General features: G+C 46.2%; 1 protein-coding gene across 6 annotated transcripts in view; it reads left to right on the top strand.

Annotated features, from left to right (window-relative positions):
- Window positions 1-18,912, top strand: part of Mcf2l2 (MCF.2 cell line derived transforming sequence-like 2) — a 196,929-nt gene that overhangs the window by 69,599 nt on the left and 108,418 nt on the right. For all 6 annotated transcript variants that reach the window (XM_063261110.1, XM_063261109.1, XM_063261115.1 and 3 more), the window contains 4 exons: window positions 843-992; window positions 6,354-6,478; window positions 7,019-7,133; window positions 7,637-7,756. In XM_063261110.1, the coding sequence (XP_063117180.1) occupies window positions 843-992; window positions 6,354-6,478; window positions 7,019-7,133; window positions 7,637-7,756 (510 nt within the window). The remainder of the gene's footprint in view (window positions 1-842; window positions 993-6,353; window positions 6,479-7,018; window positions 7,134-7,636; window positions 7,757-18,912) is intronic.

Below are 18,912 nucleotides of genomic sequence, written 5' to 3'. Positions count from 1 at the left end.
TGAATATGCCTGGTTTTTGCCTGTCTGGGCAGCAGGGTGAAGTGGGTTTGGAGGATAATCTGACAAGCAGATGATTCATGAGGCCAGAACTGCAACAAAGTCCTCCAGGGCCCACGATACTTTTTCTAGCATAGGCCCTAGTCCACTAATGTGAAGCTCCCTCATCTAGGATATTAGCTGAGAAGCCATGGACTAGTTAGCACAGATTTACTAAATAGTAGTATAGAGGCCTAAGAAGAAGGAACCCAGAACACCACCTTTGATAAGCCTGTGACAAGATGAGGTCCCCAAATCACATCGAGTAGAAATGACACTCTCAAAGGTCACTTCATTTTTTTCCCCTGACATCCATATTCTCTCGAGCAGTCAACAGGCTTCTCCTAGGCACCACACACAGGCACACGTCTGTGCGAGGGAAAGAAGAGGAGGGAGGGAAACTTAAGGGATGAAAGGGAAAGTCAGGGTTGTCAGAGGGAGGGGTGATTCTGCCCTTTGCAGTTTTACACCTAATATAAATTCTGATTCATATTTAATATTAAGTGTTCCTGGGGTAATGAACAGAGCCCCAGCCTTGAAACAGCTCGCCTTGCTTGGATCCTACATGTGTTCCTACCTTTTATGGCCCGAGTATATTGATTCTGGGGCAACTCACGACCTGTTGGAACTCCAGTCCCCTCCTCTCTAAAAGAAGTTAATATCTCTCCTTCGGGATTATTGAGGTAATACACAGACGCGTAGAAACGACAGTGTGGCCCACTGCTGGCACTCTGTGTCCTTCCCCTGAGAAAGCGTCTTAGTGAAAGCTCATTGTTCCACACTGATCCTCTCATCTGACCTTCCAGGCCATAGAAAATTTTGCCTTGACATTGAAGACCACTGCGCAGATGCTGCAGACATTTGGGGCCTGCCTGGCCACGACAGAGCTGCCCAAAGGCATGCTGGCCACCGAAGACCTTCTCATGTCCCACACCCAGCAGCAGGACAAGGTGCAGGTGAGTGGTCAGAGGCCTCTCTAAGGTCAGCTTCTGGACGGGGCCAGGAGCAGAATTCAAGGGTGGGTCGTTCTTCTTCCTTCACCTTCAGTCATGTGGCAGCCGTGGCCACTGGAGACCTTCTGGATCGGCTATAGGTCAAGAGAAGAATCTCTGTGAGGCCAGTGACTATGTGAGGCCTAGGGAAGCAGCCCAGAAAGGCAAACTTCCCTGACTCTTCCCAGGACACAGCAAAAGATCACACGCTGAAACTGCACAGGTGAGAAGTTACAGGGCTAAGAAGGGAGTTGGCACAAAGTGTGTGTTTTCCAGGGGTCGTCCTGAGTTTAGACACAGACTAATAAACTGAGTGCTTTGGTTTCTCAGGGATGTGTCTTTTTATGTGGCAATTAACTGGGGAGAAAGGACTGCTGGACCGAAGTTGCTCTGAACTGGTTTTTAGCTGCACCGGCCATTGGATGATTCATGAGTGCCCATCACAACTTGCACCAGAAAGGAGCCTCGGTGGGGTTTTTGGAGCATGCAGTAAGGGTGGGCACCCAGGGTCGCCTACCTGCATGGGTGCCAGCTACTCCATCCTGTGAGAAGCACACCAGGACTGAATTCCATTTTTCCCAGAAGGCCGCTTTTCCATCTGGCAGCAAACCGAGGGTGGTAGCATCAGACCTGCCCTTGCTGAATGAAACCTGGCAAAAACTGAAATCTCCATTTGTGACCCAAATTTTGCAAAACGCTTTACCAAATGATTAATCTGCTCATTCATTCAACACGTATTGAGTGTTCACTTCTATATGCCAGGAAACTCCACCCACTGCCAAAATGCAGCCTTGAGAAACATAGTTTAGTTAGGGGAGTCTCAGAGTCTAGTGGCTGCAGCAAATCAATAGCTTCCATGTGTGAGGGGCCGTGCTGAATTCTGTCTGTAAGGGGGTCGTGGTCCACATCTCCCAAGACTGTTCTGAGAAGTCATAAGATCAAGGCTGACAACATATTGGAGGTGTTCCCGGGAAAAGCCTCTGGGAAGCTTGTCCATTTTCTGTTTCTGACCATCTGGCCAAGCTCACCCCCTAATTCCTTCCTTCGAGGCCCAGGCTGCAGAAAGCTGAGTTTGAAGCATCTCCACCAAGTCTGATAGGAAAGGCCTTGCCGTGCACGGGCTAAGACCCCCAGGATCTGCAGAGCAGCCAGAGAGCTGGAGCATGCTGGGCTTAGCATTGGGCTGGATCTGTGCGGCTGAGCCCTGCTCAGAGGGATCGGGAGCACAGAGCACACTCTGCCTCACCTCCCAGACCGCTGCAGGCCAGCAGAATGGGGACGACCGTGGGTCTGACTATCAGGAAGGCCTCTGGTGACCAGCAGGCAAAACACTGTTGCAAATTTTGGGCCACCAATTAGAGTCTAGCTCTTCCAGCTTTGACGCAGTGAGAATACGTACAATGCTCTAAGAGGAAAAGTTTTTAAAACGGGGGTTTTAAACATTTCTGGGAAGTAAAAACTTTCTGGAAGCCAGACATGCCCTCCTGACTGTGCAGCAGGTAGGCCTCAGGAAAGGCAGAGTGGGTGTTTCTCTGTAATTTCAGCAGGGACCGCGGTAATTTTATAGAGGCCAAAGAGTGGGGAAAACCAGGCTCTGAATGGGTAGGGACATTTTCCTATTCATGGGGACCAGCAGCTCTGGGGCAAAGGGCACTGAACCCTCACACAGGTTATGTACTAGAGGAACTACAGGGATACAGTATTGTAAAATATTATTTGCCATTTATAAGAAATAAATCATCCAGTCTGAATGTTGGAAATAATAAATAATAATTATCATCTCTCAGGTTAAATACTCATCTAACTTGTAAGACAAGTGAAAAGAATTTAGGAAGCTCCATTTAATTAGCCTCTTAGTAAGAAAACAAATATAGTCTTGCATAAACTAATTAAGTTTGTGTTTATAGTTCATACTGCCTTAAAATCACGGTGGGAAACCATCCCTATTTGAGAATAAAATTCTTAAAACAATTTGATGTGTTCAGGTATTCATCTTAAGAATGGTAAGTGAATTTGGATGAGAAGCATTACTTTGTCTTTATTTTACCAGTTAATATTCTATTAAAGCCAATATGTGATTCCTAAATATTGGTCTAATATAAATTTGATTTCTTTGTTCTTTGTCTTATAACTTAAAAGCAAGAATATGTTTTAAAAAATAAGAATATCAAAGTTATTAGACTTGAGTTATGTTTTTCCTCTTTCTCAACTAAAAATACCCTGAAGAGAAATATGGCCTATATTAAAAAAGGAAACAACTGTTCCTTAAATGGTTATAAATAACTTCGTAGTTTTTGGTTATTTATCCATAACCTATTTTACTCACTGGTGTTTTGCTAACTTTTAACCAAAAATTCTATCAGCAGTTGAATAGTTTCCTTTCCATTTGGAAAGCACCTTTTCCAAGTGAAAAACCAATACAATATAAGTTCATTCCTTACAATAGTAAACTTTTAAATCTACTTACACAGCTATAAAAGTCACAGCCTATGAATTACTGTTTTCTCCCAGCCTGGAGAGGCTGCTGCACAGCTGGGAGATTTGGCTGATTGCTTGGTTTACTTTTGGCTGGGGACATTCAGAACTCTTATCTTAGATCTATATAATCAGTCACCTGGATAAGCCATCAGAGTAGGAGAGCCATTGAATTGAAGTGAGTTTTTTTTTTTTTTTTTACAGTCTCCTTTGCTAATTCTCTATGAGGTTGTCACTATTTTGTTCAATGCTACCTCCAAAAGAATCCCTTTTCTTCTGTTTACACAGAAAAAGAACCAAAAAAAAAAAAATCACTCAAAATATTCACAGCAGAACTATTTGTAAAACCTGTAAGAAATAACTTGAAAGAGGGCTGTTAGGGTGCTGGAGCACCCTAAATTCCTCCCCCTCAGGCTGAGCGCCTTTGATGTCTGTCTGCCCTGCCCCCGGCAGCATCCCCAGCCTCAACGCAGTGTGGGCAACTGTGCACCCAGGCAGATGGCACGCTGAGCTCAGTTGGAAGATCTGAAGCCTTGCCTCCTCTGCGATTTCAGCGCCCCGTCTGAGGGCTGGAATGAAGTGAGCCCCTGCTCTAGCCTGGAGGCTGGGTTCCTGATGAATGAGAACACACGTGCACGCACACACCCAGCTGGCCTCTCTCCAAGGCGGCAGGAACTGCCCCTGGCTACGGCTTCTCACTGCCACTGCTGGGCACCGGCCTGCACAAAGGGAGGAAACCTCAGAAAGGGAGCGTGAATTTATACACAAGTCCAGGAAGCCAGAGCCCTGAGTGCCTCTTCCATCCAGCCAGAGTGCTGGAAAGAAAAATAACTAAATACTCAACAATGATGGATATTTCTTTCCGTGGAAACTGAAACTCCATTTTTGGGCTGGGCAACTTACCTTGGCCCTTGCAGGGAACCATTGTTCCTCCACCTTTCCCATTTTTTTTTTTTTTTTTTAGCAGATTTTGTAGCCCTCCGGAAGCTGTGATTCAGGCCACAGTTCTTGCTTTTATTTATTTATTTTTTTTAATAGCATGCAGGAGACACACAGTGCGGGCCATCATGTGTTAATCCACCTTCCCGGCCTCACATGTTTTCCTGGTTTTCGGCAGCTCACAGGGTGTACCCTCCTGGCCAGCTTCCCCTTCTAACACCTCCTTCCACCCTGGCTACTTACCTCCTCCTTTAGCCTCTCCACCTTCCTTCCCAGCTCTGCATCACCAGATGTGTGTGCATGTGTGTAAGTTTAAGAACAGATGGTGCGCAATCACGCTGGAAGCTCAGTGGGAAAATCCAGGGCCCCTTTAGTGGGTGGGAGGGTGTAAAGTCTAAGAACGCTGTCTCGTGGGTCCTTCCCCCCACACAGCTGATGTGTCTTTATTCCTCTGCAACCTGACTCCTTTCAGACTATTATTAACTGACCTACCCTACAAATATTTAATGAGCACGGATGAGATAAGAAGAAATGAAGGTGGACATTTGAGAGTGGAAAACCAGGGCCATGTTCCATCCCAGGCAGCCAGGTGGCTGGCTTGAGGCATTGCCCGTAAAGGACAGAGACTGGGGGAATCCAGGGGCCTCAGACAAATGAAGGCTGTCCTCGACTGGGCCTGGGCACAAGGTTGAGGTTGGATATGGACAGCACAAACCCTTCCAGGGAAACACCAGAGTGAGATGGGAGAGGAGGGACAGATTGTCAGGTGGAGGGGGTCCAGGTGGGGAAGCGCGATTCTCCTGTCCCTGAGAATGAGCTGCGGCTCAGGTGCACAGAGTGACCGCTTGGCCTGAGTCTTGCACCGTGGACTTACTCTGACATCGAGTGTGTCTGCAACCCAGGAACACAACCCAGAGTTCCCAAGAGTGAAATTCTAGGCCAGGCTGTGCTCCTTTGGGCCTGTGAACCTTACTTACGGTTCAGGCTTAGAGCCAGGAGAGGACTCAAGTTGTTGGAAGCAAATAAACCTGGGTCCCTGTGTCAAAGAGCACAGTGGAGTCTCCTTGGAAATGCCTGCCGTGACCCGGGAGCAGCTAGAAGGAGCAGGTGTTAATGGATGAGCCATGGTCAGCAGATACATTGTTAGTGTCTGGCCATTTCTACACTTCACATTGCGTATCTGTCCCTTTTTTGTTTCTGGTCACTTACTTTGATTTTATCAATCAATTTTACTTTTCATTCATAACTACAATTACCATATACACACACAAAAAAATAATAGATGTTGCTTTCAGAGAGCGAATGTAGTAGACAGGCTGGGTACCTAACCTTTGGTATGTTTTGAATTTTGTACCATCCTTAGATCAAGGGTAACTTATTTTTTGAAAGCTGCATCTTGATTTCAGCATTTAGTTTCCTAAAAGAAAAATCCACTGATCTGCCATTTTCCTCATTGTCCCCAATATCAAAGGACTCAGAGGTTCTATTCAACCCAGATATTCCCCTTCTGGGTATATTCCCAAAAGAATTAAAAACATCATACCATGAGTGATATATGTGCACTCATGTTTATGGCAGCACAATTTGTAATAGTTAGATATTGGAAGCAATCTAAATGCCCATCGACTGAGTAATGGATGAAGAAGATGTGATATTTTTATACAATGGAGTACTGCTCAGCCATAAAGAAGGATAAAATAAAAACTTTTATAGGTAAATAGATGCAACTGGAGACCACACTCCTTAGTGAAATGCATGAGACACACACGTGCAAACATCGTATTCTCATTAGTGTGAGAAGCTGAAACAACATATGTATATGTGTATGTATGTGTATATAAAAAATAGTTGAGATAAAAAAGAATTCGTTTTTTGTTAATTCCTTCAACAAGAGTCTTTTTCTTTTTTAAGGATGAGCTGAAATTGCTCGAAAAGCAGGGAGCCACACTGCTGTCATGTGTCCGAGAACCAGCAAGCAGAAGTTTCTCCAGAAAACTCAACCCCAGTGATCTTGAGAATGTAGCTACCATGGAGAGGTGAGGCCAACAGGGTTTGGTCTTAGGGGAGGCTATGGAGACCCGGTGCTCTGAACTAACCAACAACAGATTGGAACAGCTCTCCTGGGCCCAGTGGTCTAAGAAAGAACAATGGAGACATCAAGAAAAAAGACCAGGCCCGCCTGACCTCTAGTCAGAGATCTTTTCAGGAGAAGAATTTCATTCCTTCTTCTCAGGGTAGGCGTTCACCCTGTGATTTCAGAGAGGTGATGGCACTTGTCCAGTTTCATTTCCAAATAACTTGGGCTTGGTGCTAGCTCTACGCGTGCGTGGTCTCAAATAGGGAAAAAAGGAAGGCCCGTAGGCTGGGCCACCTGGGACACATTTTCACGCACGGAGCCAGTCTCTGAGGTGGTCTCTACCCTAACTGGAAAAGAGGAGGCGCAGAGACCCCTGAACAGCAGGTGATAATCTTTCACGATTCGGACATTGCTGCAGTTGGTAACCTGATGGAATCCATAGGTGAGACATTAGAAATGTGTGCTAATATTAGGCTGTCTTTCCATTCTTTCTTGAAAGGTTATTAGTCCAATTGGGTGAAACAGAAAAAGCCTTCAATCAGTTTTGGTTTGAGCATCACCTGAAGCTCAATCAGTGTCTACAACTACAGCGCTTCGAGCACAATTTTTGCAAGGTATGGTTTTCTTTCTAACTATGACGCCCCCACCCTTTTTTCATACAGACCTCTGACTTTCTCTTTCTTCTCCGAAGCTTTGGCACTGGGTTTTTCTTTTCTCATTCACTCACCCCCCTGCTTATATCTTTGCTTCCTTCTAATCCCTTTCCTGCCGCTTTCAGTGGTGGAGCCACTGAAGGGCTCCAGAAGGACCCCATTTTCTTGTTGATGTCCATGACATTTCAGTACCTCCTTTAGCAACTGATAATCTGTGCCGTGCGGTTCTAATATTGTACCCACATGTGTCTCTGCATCACCCAGAGACACTGAACATGAAAGGTAATGAGATGGAAACAGAGAGAGAGAGACAGAGGAGGAAAGATAGAGGAAGAAAGGAAGGGTGTGTAGAGACACCCACAAGTCCCAATCCCCTCTGGGTTTTCGAGTTTTAGGACACACCAAGCCTGTCCCTGCAGCTGGTGCCTGTCGCTGATCTCAGCACCTTTGCACATGTCTCATAGGTGAAGCTCGCCCTGGATCATCTGCTGGAAGAGCAAGCGGAGTTTACAGCTATCGGAGACAGCCTAACACACGTAGAGCAACTTCTGAAGGAACACAGAAGCTTGGAGGACAGAGGCCAGGTTTGTTGTGTTTCCAGCCAGACCTTGGTATATGACTGATGTGGGTGCCCAGGTTTACCCCAGGATCTGTCATTCATTTGATGTTCAATTCACAAGCTAGAACCTGCCAGAGTGGAGCGTCCCATCACCAGGCAGGAGGTTGGTGTGGATGATGGCAGGCCATGTCCAGTCACTGCTGGCAGAGAGTGGCTGACTGCCAACCCTCCAGCCACACTGCCCGGAAGTCTTCAAGAACACACGCATGTTGACAGTGCTAAAGAGTAACATTCAGGGGTATCAATAGCACAGAGTCATCCTGAGCTGCCGAACCCAGCTGGGGAAGAGGCACAGGCATGAGCCAGCCCTATTTCTCCTGGGCTCAGCAGCCAAGTTCAGGTCACAGAAATGGCACCCCTCAAAACTCAGGTAGTACCAGTCAGCTCAGGGCTGCTCTGTGGGGCTCTGACGTGCCATGGCATTGTTAGTAAAGTGGGGGCGGGTTTTAAAAGGGGAAAGACTACAAAACACAGCAGTAAGCTAGAGCAAGACCATGGATGGGGACACCATCCACAAGCGACCTCTTGGTGTACACAGCCAGCAAACACAGCCCAAGAGTCATAGACAGCAGACGGGAGAGGAATGCATGCTTTATGATTCCCTCACCAGCGTTAGACAGTTTCCTAGACTTCACACTACTCAGTGCTGGAAGGGATTCTAAGTTCTTACAGATTTAGTTTCTTATAAATTAAGGCCTATGAATCATCCCTCTCCAGAGAAGTACCTTGTGCTTCTCCTCAGTTAGGGTCTCTAAGTTGCTTTTTCTTGGGGACCAAGTCTCCTGTGCTTATCGTTTCCTCTCCGAGCTCCTCTGGAAACTTATTTCCCAGATGCTCGTTCCCCAGTGTAAAAGATTCATTTCTCACAGGGCAACCCTCTGGCCAGTGGCATCAAAGCACCTGGGGAAAGATGTAGTAAATACCCAGAATCTCATGTTCTCTCAGGATCAGAAACTGCATCTTAACAACAAAGACAAAAAAAAAAAAAATCCCTGTTTGACTGAGGTGCACCCGAGGTCACAGACATGTGCTCATAAAGGTAGCAAAAGGAACACTACGTCCAGTGCCTGCTTACCCAAAGGAATCCTCCTGCACACCCCGGCCTTTCCTTAGGAACCCCATCCTGGCTGTGAGCACCCATTCTGGTATCAGCTGTCACCTGACAGCTGACCAGTTTTGCTCTGAGTCATCAGAAATACATGGCAAGCAATGGAGAAATCGAATCTCACATTCATGATGACTGCCTGTCACAGACTCTCCAGAACAGACAGAACTCTTAATCAAATATAGGTACTATGTATCCATGGTTATATAAATGTGTATGTTAGGAAAATAAGCCTCATCAATAAAAATGCCTTTTTGTGTAGGTGAAGGTGCTTACTGACCTACAAGGAGTCTGTCCATTCATAGCAGGTTCTCCTTGTCCTGGGTCTGGTGCATATGGCGGAGACCCAGTCAAGAGCTTGCCTTGTGGTTTCCATTCTGTGGGAGAGAGAAAGTTCATTAAACAGCATCCGCATAAATAAATGTCGCATGGGTTCTTCGCATATGAGCAACCCAAATTGTCAATAAAGATCACAATAAAAGGATGATAATAGAAATAAGAAGATAGACCTTTCTCTAATGAGAAAGGGATCAAGAGATGGAGGGAGGGAGGCAGAGAAGGGAAAAGGGGTGGAAAAGGAACAGAAGTGTGTTAAGTACATGTGCCAGCTCCACACAGGGGATGCAGACACTGACAAAAAAAATTAAAAAGCAAGACAAAAATACTGACATCAGATAATGACAGGCGACACAAAGGAAAGACAGGATATTCTAGAAAGTTACTGGGGTGCTGCTCTAGAAAGGCCTCTGAGAAGGTGACCTCTGACCTTTGACCTCTGAGGCCAAGCTTTGGAGAGTGGTGTGAAGGCAGAGGAAGCTGCAGGGTCAGAGGTCTTGTGGTGGGGCAGGACTGGTGGGTTCAAGGATGTGGCTGGAACCTAGGGAATGGGGAAGTGAGGTGAGAGAGGTGGGCAGGGGCTGAGGGGTCGGGTTAGGCCCTGAGGCCTTTGGCTAGTGAGTGTTTGGGTTTTGTGTTCTCATGGAACTGGAAGCCATTGGATGATGCTCTGGGCTGGTTCTAAATAGTGACAGTGGATCTACATGCCTGAATCACATTCTCTTTGCTTCTGTCTTGGCCATACTTTAAACATGACTTTGCTTCTTGGAGCGACCTTTGGTACATACCTTTAAAATGGCTGCCCAGAGCTGAGGGTGACTCTTACTATCACGGGACATGGGAATGCTCGCGGCCCAGATTCTTAAGCCAGCTGGACTAAGCCACGCAGACGATCTGTGGTGTCCAGGCCTGTTCCTTGCTCACCTGGTTCTAACACCTTCTTCCTACAAGATGCAATATATCCAACTGGGCATGGTGGCACGTGCCTGGAATCCCAGCACTGAGGATGGCCATGAGTTCAAGGCCAGTTTGGGCTACAAAGTGAGTTTCAGGTCAACCTGAGCTGTATAGTGACACCTTGCCTCAAAAAAAAAAAAAAAACCGCTTTTCACAAAACAAAGTTTTCTGTCTTCTGTCAGATTTCTAAGAGGCATGGTATGTTTCAGCTGACAAGGGCTTGGCTAGTCTTTCTTTGGTCGTGTAAAGTGATAAAGGAACAAGGTGCCATCTGGCCAGAATTCACCAACTGTCTTTTTGAGGTTCTTCCTGTTCTCACACCTCAGATGTCTGCTTCCGTCCCCTGCAGTTGCAGACTGGTTCTGGCCGGCCCCAGTTTCCTCTTGCTGTAGTGACCCCATCCTCACAGGTAACCTACACACCAGCTCGCTCACCAGGCCCCTGTGTCTGCAGACCGAGCCTGTTCTTCATCTTGCTCTGCACTGAGGGCCTAGCAGTTTTTAAATAGTTCCTGAGTCCAAAAAACAGAAATTTCAACCGCTGTCTTCTCCAAAAGCAGAATTAGCCGGAGGGCGCTTCTGGCTGTGAGGTGCATGAAACTTGTCGAAGGGCCGGGTGGAGCTAGACCAGGACAGGGCAGGGGGAACCAGTCTGATTCCAGCCATGACTGCTCCCTCCAAGGCTACTGCATCCCGGAAACCTGGAATCCAGGATATTAACACCACGAGGAGGGTTCCTCTGGCTGGAGGACCTTGCCCTTTTGGTCTGTGTGTGAACTTCTCAGACACACGGGGAAGCAGCCAGCCGAGCACAAGCACCATCCACGTGTTCACCACTCCACTTTGAACTCTTTGCCTTTCTTGTTTCCTTCTCACACCTCCGCTTCTTCCTGGGCCATCCCCTAGCGGTTCTGGGTGTAGCAGCGTTGCCCTGTCACTGTTTTTTTCCATGTAGACACTGGTGTTGTGTCTGGCTCAGCAACAGGGGAAAGAGAGAATCAGCTACTATTACACTAAAGATTTCATATTTACATGTCGCTTGACTATCTAATCCGCTATAATTTTCAACATCTGAAAAATGCCTCACACTCAAAGAACCAGATCTTAGCCCTTTCTTTATTATTATTTCTTTGGAGGTTTGGTGGACTATTTATCTTATGCAGCAGCTGTGTAAACTAAAAATCAAGCTGCAATTTGGAGATGTATCATAAAAACTCCTCTGGCACCAAAAGGACTTCAGTCATGCTGTGTGGCCGTCATTCACAGCCCGCATTGGGGAGCACAAGTTGGGGAGGACTGACAAGAACACAGGTGTGGGAGTCATCAAAGCTGGACTCAGGTCTCACCTCTGACACCCACCTACCATGCCACCCAGCCAAGTTTCTCAACCTTTCTGAACCCAGCACCCACATCTTTAAAATAGATAATAATGTATACCCCAGCTCCTTCCTTTTCTGTAGGTATGTCCTATATTTCTTTCTCTTGTCTGACTGCTCTGGCTAATGTTTCAAGGACTGCATTGAACAGGAGTGGTGATAGTGGACATCCTTGTCTTGTTCCTGATTTTAGAGCAAAGCTGTCAAGTTTCCCCCATTTAATATGATGCTGGCAGTAGGTTTGTCCTGGATGAACCTTGAGATGATGTTAAATGAAATAAATCAGACACCCAAGTCTCAATATTCCATAGTGGGTTTTTTTAAATGAGAAACCCAAAATATAAATAAAGAGCAAAATAAAAGATAGATAACAGGAAGTGGGGGGGGGCTTTTTCAAATTATCAGGAGAATAAGAGGAAGGGAAGAGAAAGGAAAAGGAATTTTGAAAAAGTGAGTGAGAAATGAAGAAAAAAGTAGAAATGGAGGTTTTGCAAATGGGATGGGGACTTAGAGGGAACAGGGAGGGACAGGAAAAGAAGGGGACAGGAAATTAAGACATGCTATGTATAAGTACAGGCTCCTCCTGCAGTCATTGTGCGTCGCAAGCTGTACTGATAAAAAATATGTAAGGGCTTATACCTCGCAGTCTCTGCAAAGGTTAAATTAGTTAGATTTTTAAGGCTTCAGTGGGAGTCTGGATGTAGTAAGTACTCAGTACTATTATCTATTCATTTCCGTAAGAGTAATCTTTGGCCATCCAGAGGCCAACTTAGGGTAGATCCTAAGTGATCCCTGCAGATCTTCCCCTCGGATCCCCTGGGATCCACTCCATCTGTCACCTGAAGTTCCCATGCTCTAAGATCAGTTCTGGGGGGTGCACTACCACATGCTGAGAGAAGAGATCGCACCAGGGCCCTCTGAACATATCCTCGGTGAATTTCCCCAGAGCTGAAAACTGTGCTATTATTAATAAATTAGGCAGCTGGACTCGTGGAGGGAAAAAAAAGGTTAGCAGACACTTCTTTGCCAAGTTCTGTTGTTTCTATATTTAATTAGTGTCAGGTCAGTCTGAGCAAGCAGAGGAGGGCTCTGAGCCCAGCCAGGACAAGCGCAGCTGTTTCTCTCTGTGTCGCTGGCTCAGAAGCAGACTCCGGGGCCAGGCTGTTTACACTGCAAACCTGGCTTTTCTCTTTCCTGCCTGAAGCAGCTTAGGCTGTGGTAGCCCCGTTTCTCTTTTGTAAAACAGTACCTGTGTGTCAGGGTTTGTGGTGGGGAGTAAAATAATCAGTGTAAATGTCGACCGTGACTCTAAATGTGGCCGAGCTGCCAGAGTAGATCCGTGCTACAGAACATTTCCTAGGTTCCATCTACAGAGGTTAAACAGTTCCAGGAAGAATCTGTTGTCACTTTCTGTTCTGCAAGTATTTATCAGTCTCCTACTAAGCCAACCACTGCTCTGAAAATCTCTGCCCGAGGATTACCATTTTAACCTTCCCTGCTCCTAAGGGTCTGGGGTGGTGACAGGGCCTCTGCGCCTTTGCTGCTCAGGACAGGCGCACTGAGTATTCGCCTGAGTCCTGTCGTGTGGTTTTGTTCCCATATCATTATTTTGTTTTGTTTTGCCCCTCATACATGTCATGTCCTCTTTTAAGCTGCGTTAAGAGCTGGTTCTCGGCCACGCAGGTGTGTGGCAGGGTAGATAGTGACTGAGGGCTGGCAGCACAGCAAGATGTGTCCTGTAGTGAAGAGAAGTGGAGAAGGGGTGTTGAAATACAAGGGTGGCCCCCCCGAGCCGTTTCCTGGAGAAGGGAAACTGAAAAGTTACTTAGAGGCAGCTGGTTCCGGAGAAGTACAGGGGCAGCAGGGGACTGAGGAAGAGGGGGAGGGAAAGAATGGAGATTTCCAGGCAGTGACAGCAGGTGGAGAAGGTTAGAAAGAAGCCAAGAGCTGCCCAGATGTTGGGAGAAAGACATGTGGATCCTAGGTGGGATCGCAGCAGAGGGTGGAGGGCAGGGAAGTGGAGGGGAGGAAGCAGGGGAGGCCTTCTGAGCTGCATAACAAAAGGCTCCATCAGAATCCCTGATTAGAAGTTACACTACCACGCTACAGTGATTAAAAATGAATAGCATGCTATTAGCAAAAAATAGATCGGAGGATCAGTGAAACAGAAAAGAAGATGCAGAAACAATTCCAAGCTATCTTCTCTTTGACAAAGGGATCAAATGCCTGCATTGGCAGAAAGGTAGCCTCTTCCATAAAAGGCGGTGGGAAAACTGGCTCTCCACATGCTGAAGGTGAACTTGGACCCGTATCTGTCACCATGCACTAAACTAAAATTGCAATGGATCAAAGATCTAAATATTAAAACCAAAACACTTAATCTACTAGAAGATTGAGTAAGTAAAACTCCTGAAGACATAGGGTTTGTTAATAAAACACTAATTACACAGGAAATAGTACCAAAATCAATAAATGAGATCACAGCAAATTAAAAAGCTTTTGCACAGCAAAAGAAATCACCAACAGAGTGAAGAGTCAACCTACAGAATGGAAAAAAAAAAAAAAAAGCTTTGCCAGCTACTCCTCAGACAAACGACTAATATCAAGAATAGAAGGATTTAAGAAATCAGACCCCCCTCCAAAGTGAAAGACCCAATCCAAAAATGGGCATCTGAAATGAACAGACATTTCTTAGATGAAGAAGTACACATACCAAATAAATATGTGAGAATGTTCTACATCACTGGCCATTCAAGAAATGCAAATTAAAATAATACTGAGATATAACACAAAGAATGGCTATCATCAAGAAGTCCACCAACAAATGATGGTGAGGCTGTGGGGAAAAAGGAACCTTCTCCATTAGTGTTGGGAGTGTAAATGATAAAACCACAATGAAAGTCAATAAGGAAACTCCTCAAAAAACTAAAGCTAGAAGTTCTTTGATCCAGATATTGCCCTTCTAGGTATCTTCCTGAAAGGTTAAGAACATCATACTACAGAAGCCAATTTGCCCCTCTCATGAGCCAGTGGCAGCCATGCAGAGCCAGGAGGAAAAACATGAAGCCAATTGATCCTTCCTGTGAACCAGCAGGTGCAAGGACTGGGAGACAAGAAATTCCTCTCCTCCCTCATAAGCAACCAGCTGACTCAGAGGAACACAGGCTGAGTTGATGGCAACTCAAGTACAAAAACAATTCAATGCTTGTTTTGTTTGATTGACTTTGCAAGCCTAAAGCTGGTAGTCTGAGCATCTATTTAGAGGATAGCAATATACAATATGGCAACTTCCTTCCATTTGTCTTATTTTTGAAATCCAATATTGTTCTCTCTGTGTTTTGTTCTGTTACTATTCATTACGGTTTTGTTTTAGTCAATGTTCTATCTTGATTGATTTTATTCTGTTTGCTTTGTTTGATTTCATTATGTCTGAAGGTATGGGCAGCAATTTTGAAGACAGAAAGACGCATTATGTTAGCCTTTGTTGATTTCCTATTATCCTGTTTTGAAATCCTGTATTGCTTTCCCTGATTTGTTTTGATTGACTTTAGTCTGTTTTATTTTGTTTGGTTTTATTCTCTTTAAAATAAAATTTAAAAAAAATCATGCTACAGTGATGTATACCCATGTTTAGCAGCAAAGTCATAGTAGGTAAATCTTTGCCCATCAACAGATGAATGGATAAAGAAAATGTATTTATGTTCAGCAGAGTAGTGCTGTGCCATAAAGAAGGATTGACTTAATTCATATTAGGAAAATGGATGCATTTCGAGACCATAACGTTAACAAATCAGACATGCAAGCTTAGTATCATGTGTTTTGAGTGAGTGAGAAATCCAAAGAGGTAAATAAGGCGCAAATGGAGGACAGATGTTCAGAAGTAGAAAGAACGCGTTCAAATCGGAAGGAGAACAGGATGGGGAGGAAAGAAGAAGGGAATTTTTAAAAGATCGAGTGAATAGAAAGAACACAATGGAAACAGAGCTTTTGTAGGTGGGGAGGGGAAGAAGGGTTGAAAGGAGGGGAGGAGAATGGGGGACAGAAAGAATTATGATGTTAGGTGCAGGCACAGATTCCCCATGATGAATATCGTCACTAGGAAGGACAAACCTGTACTAATAAAAATTAATGATAAAAAATAAAAATAGAATCAAAGGGCCTTGTGCATTGCATGGGACTTGAACTCACTCCTGAAGAAGGCCTTGACGCTTAGGAATGACGGAGACAGACGGGGACACAAGGTCAGAATTGCTGCTGTCTTCCATCGGGAGCATCATTTGAAGGACACTTTTTAAAGTCAGAGTTCCCCAGGGATCCAGAATCAATATGTGAATTTTTAGAGGGGTTTTGTTAGGTCGGCTTACGAGGCCCGAGTTTGGATAGTCCCACAGTGGCTCTCTGCAGGCTGGCGTCAGTCATAGCTGCCCAAATTAAGAAGCTGGAAACCTCAGAAGAGAGAAGTCAAGACCTGAAAGCTTTTGCTGGGGCAAATCTGTGTTCAAAGGCTGAAGAGCCGTCCCGCGAACTGATGGCCACGGAGGCACCAGCTGCAGAAAGCACACTTGCTTGGTGCAGTGTGCAGGCCCCTCTTCCGGTTTAGTATTTCCCTCCGGGCTTGCCCATCAGAGACACTACTGATGCCCAGAGCCAGTCTTCCCCTCCCAGGCCACTCACGGGTCCCCACACCCGTCCTCGGCCTCAAAGACACTCCCAGACATGTGCCTCATTGAATTTCCAGATAGCCAGTTCAGTCCACAACCAAATTAACTAACAGAGAGCCTGAAGGAGGCCTAGGCTACCGGCTGTCCCCAGGGGAAGGCACCAAACCCGAACAGTAACAAGGCAAGGGTGCTCAGGGGCCCTGGATTCTAAAGTTCTTAAGAAGGATGTGGGCTCTGTGAGGTACAGCGGATGGGTGGGCTGAGGTCTGGAACCTGCTAAAACCATCAACCAGCACAGGGTGACAGAAGGACAACTGACTTCGTAGTGTCTCCAGGACTCCTTAGAGTTTTACAGTGCACAGTGACACTGGGCAGCCGTGGTGTACTGCGTTCTCGGTGTAGTTGGGTGGGTTACTTGCAAACTCTCCTCTCTCCAATACCCTGTGAAATGTGTGGATGTGAAGGTCAGTACTGCTTCATAGGATCCCGCCAAGCAGATCCCTGTGTCATCCAGGTCACTGTTCATTCGTTCATTTGGTTGATCAAATATTTATCAGATGCCTCTAAGAGCTCGTGTGCAGCTTACATTTTGGTGGTAAAGGCTCAAGGAGAGAGGAATCACATGCACAAAGAAGATGCCCTTCTGATAGGGATAAATGCTGCTTAAGAAGTAAAGTAAGAGAGGCCCAGGCTGGGTGGGCCGAGTGTGTGTGTGTGTGTGTGTGTGTGTCTTTAAGGACAATAGTTGGGTCTGGGAGGAGGAAACCCACCGGGGGCAGGAGCTGGCTTGGCCCACAGCCTTGTGGGAGCCTCACCTCTTGCCTGGATTGTTGCTAAGTGGCCTCCCTGCCACTTTTCCTTCTGTCATCCTCTGCGCGGTGACTGGAACAATCCTTTCAAAGCAGGAGGCAGCTCCTCCCCTCAGAACCCTCCAGCCTGTTCACCTCATGAGTAAGGGTAAGAGCTGAAGTCCTCAGGATGCCGGCCGGGCCCTCGGCAGCCCGGTGTACCCTGCATGGCTTATCCCTTACTTGCCCCCTGACCAGTGTGTCACAGGCTCCAGGGACTGTACACAGATTTGAAGATTTGCTAGGACAGCGCAGGGGACCCCGCACGGAGTTATTATATTCAGTGCATGCTCTTGTGCGGGAGAGAGGAGCCTGGCGAAATGCACAGCTGGGGGAAGTCCACAGGGTGAAGTTCTGAGACCAGGCAGCAGCATCTAAGAGTGCTCACCTGGTGGTGAGCACAGGACAGGTTCCTTCACCCGCCAGTGGGTGCTAATAACATTCTCGGAGTGCTCTCTATTAAGGAGGCTTGTTAGCTGCTCAGAACCCCGTGTTTTACTGAGGATTTGCTGTGTAGATTGGTAGCCTCCACCTAGCATGTACCAATTCCAGACCCTGTAAAGAAAACAGGAAAAGCAGATATTTGGTAAATTGTATTGTTCACACAAACATTTTGGCACTGTGAGAGGGTTTGTTTCTGGTGGTGATGGGACAGAACCCTGGTCCCTGTACATGCTGGCCAGGTGCTCTACTACTGGGCTGCATTCCTAGTTCCTAGGAAGCTACTTTTATTATTTTTATAAGAAGTGGTAGGGAACTTCCCCAAATCTGAGTCTCTGGGTACAAAAAAGAACCAACTTTGAAATCAGACCTTTCTAAGGGAAAGTGACCTCAGGCCTGCTAGGTCTCCACGGTTTGAAAAACAACTTTTCAATATGACCTCTCATCATATTTTTTAAGAAAACAATTCTTGATTTGTATTGAGAAACTGGGAATTGAACCCATAGATATTCTACCACTGAGCTACCTTCCCAGACCTCTTATTTTATTTTTTATTTTGAAGCACAGTCTTGCTAAGTTTATTGGGCTGGCCTTGGACTTGGAACCCTCCTGCCTCAGCCTCCCTAGTAACTGAGATTACCATCCCATTTAAAAAAACTGCAGCAGAATTCCTGCCCTTCCCTCGTTGTCTGATTTTCCTCCATGGCACTGGTTTCTGTCTAAGATGCTGTCTGACCTGTGTGCAGCTTGCTGTTCATTGCCTACATCTCCCCATACCCTAGAAGTTTCACGAGGGCAGAGAGTTTGGCCTGCTGTACCACCCACCCAGGCACCCAGATAGGACAGTGCTTCCTACATGCAGACAGGTGATAAGCAAGTGAATGGATGCTTAGAAAAGGAAAATGTGGCATATTTTCTTAGAACTAAGTGAGTTATGCAGAAAGAGGAAAGAATCCAGCTGCTGAGCAGAAGGGCTGAGGGCAGGTGGGACCTCGGGCTGAGCCAAGCGTGTTGCCAACGCTACCAGGAGGTCCGCATGCCTTTCTCACCTTCAGCCTGCCTGCCCCTCTTCTTGGGGCCAAGGGTCTCTTTCTTTCTTTCCCTTTCAATTTCTAGCAGATTCGGGGTCTCTCATTATGTGCAAGATCTGCTATGCTTTTCTGCCCTCGAGGTTATCAGGATTGTAATAGTTTGTCTTTAGTTATTATCTCCATTTGCCATTAAACCATGAATTCCTGGTGTGTGGGAACTATGACCTCAGTGTGCAGCCCAGAACTCCATGAATGTCACAGTGAGCATGTGGCAACTGCTGGCATCGCTTCCCACAGTCGGGCTTCCTGAGCAGATCTGGGTGAGCCTAGGCCAGGCGATTTCTGGGGCATTGAACCTCCCTGCTCA

Source organism: Cavia porcellus, unplaced genomic scaffold (assembly GCF_034190915.1).
Source record: "Cavia porcellus strain 051 isolate PalLab524CR breed Dunkin Hartley unplaced genomic scaffold, mCavPor4.1 scaffold_14, whole genome shotgun sequence".
Classification (NCBI taxonomy): Eukaryota; Metazoa; Chordata; class Mammalia; order Rodentia; family Caviidae; genus Cavia; species Cavia porcellus.
This window is presented reverse-complemented; position numbering and strand designations above follow the sequence as displayed.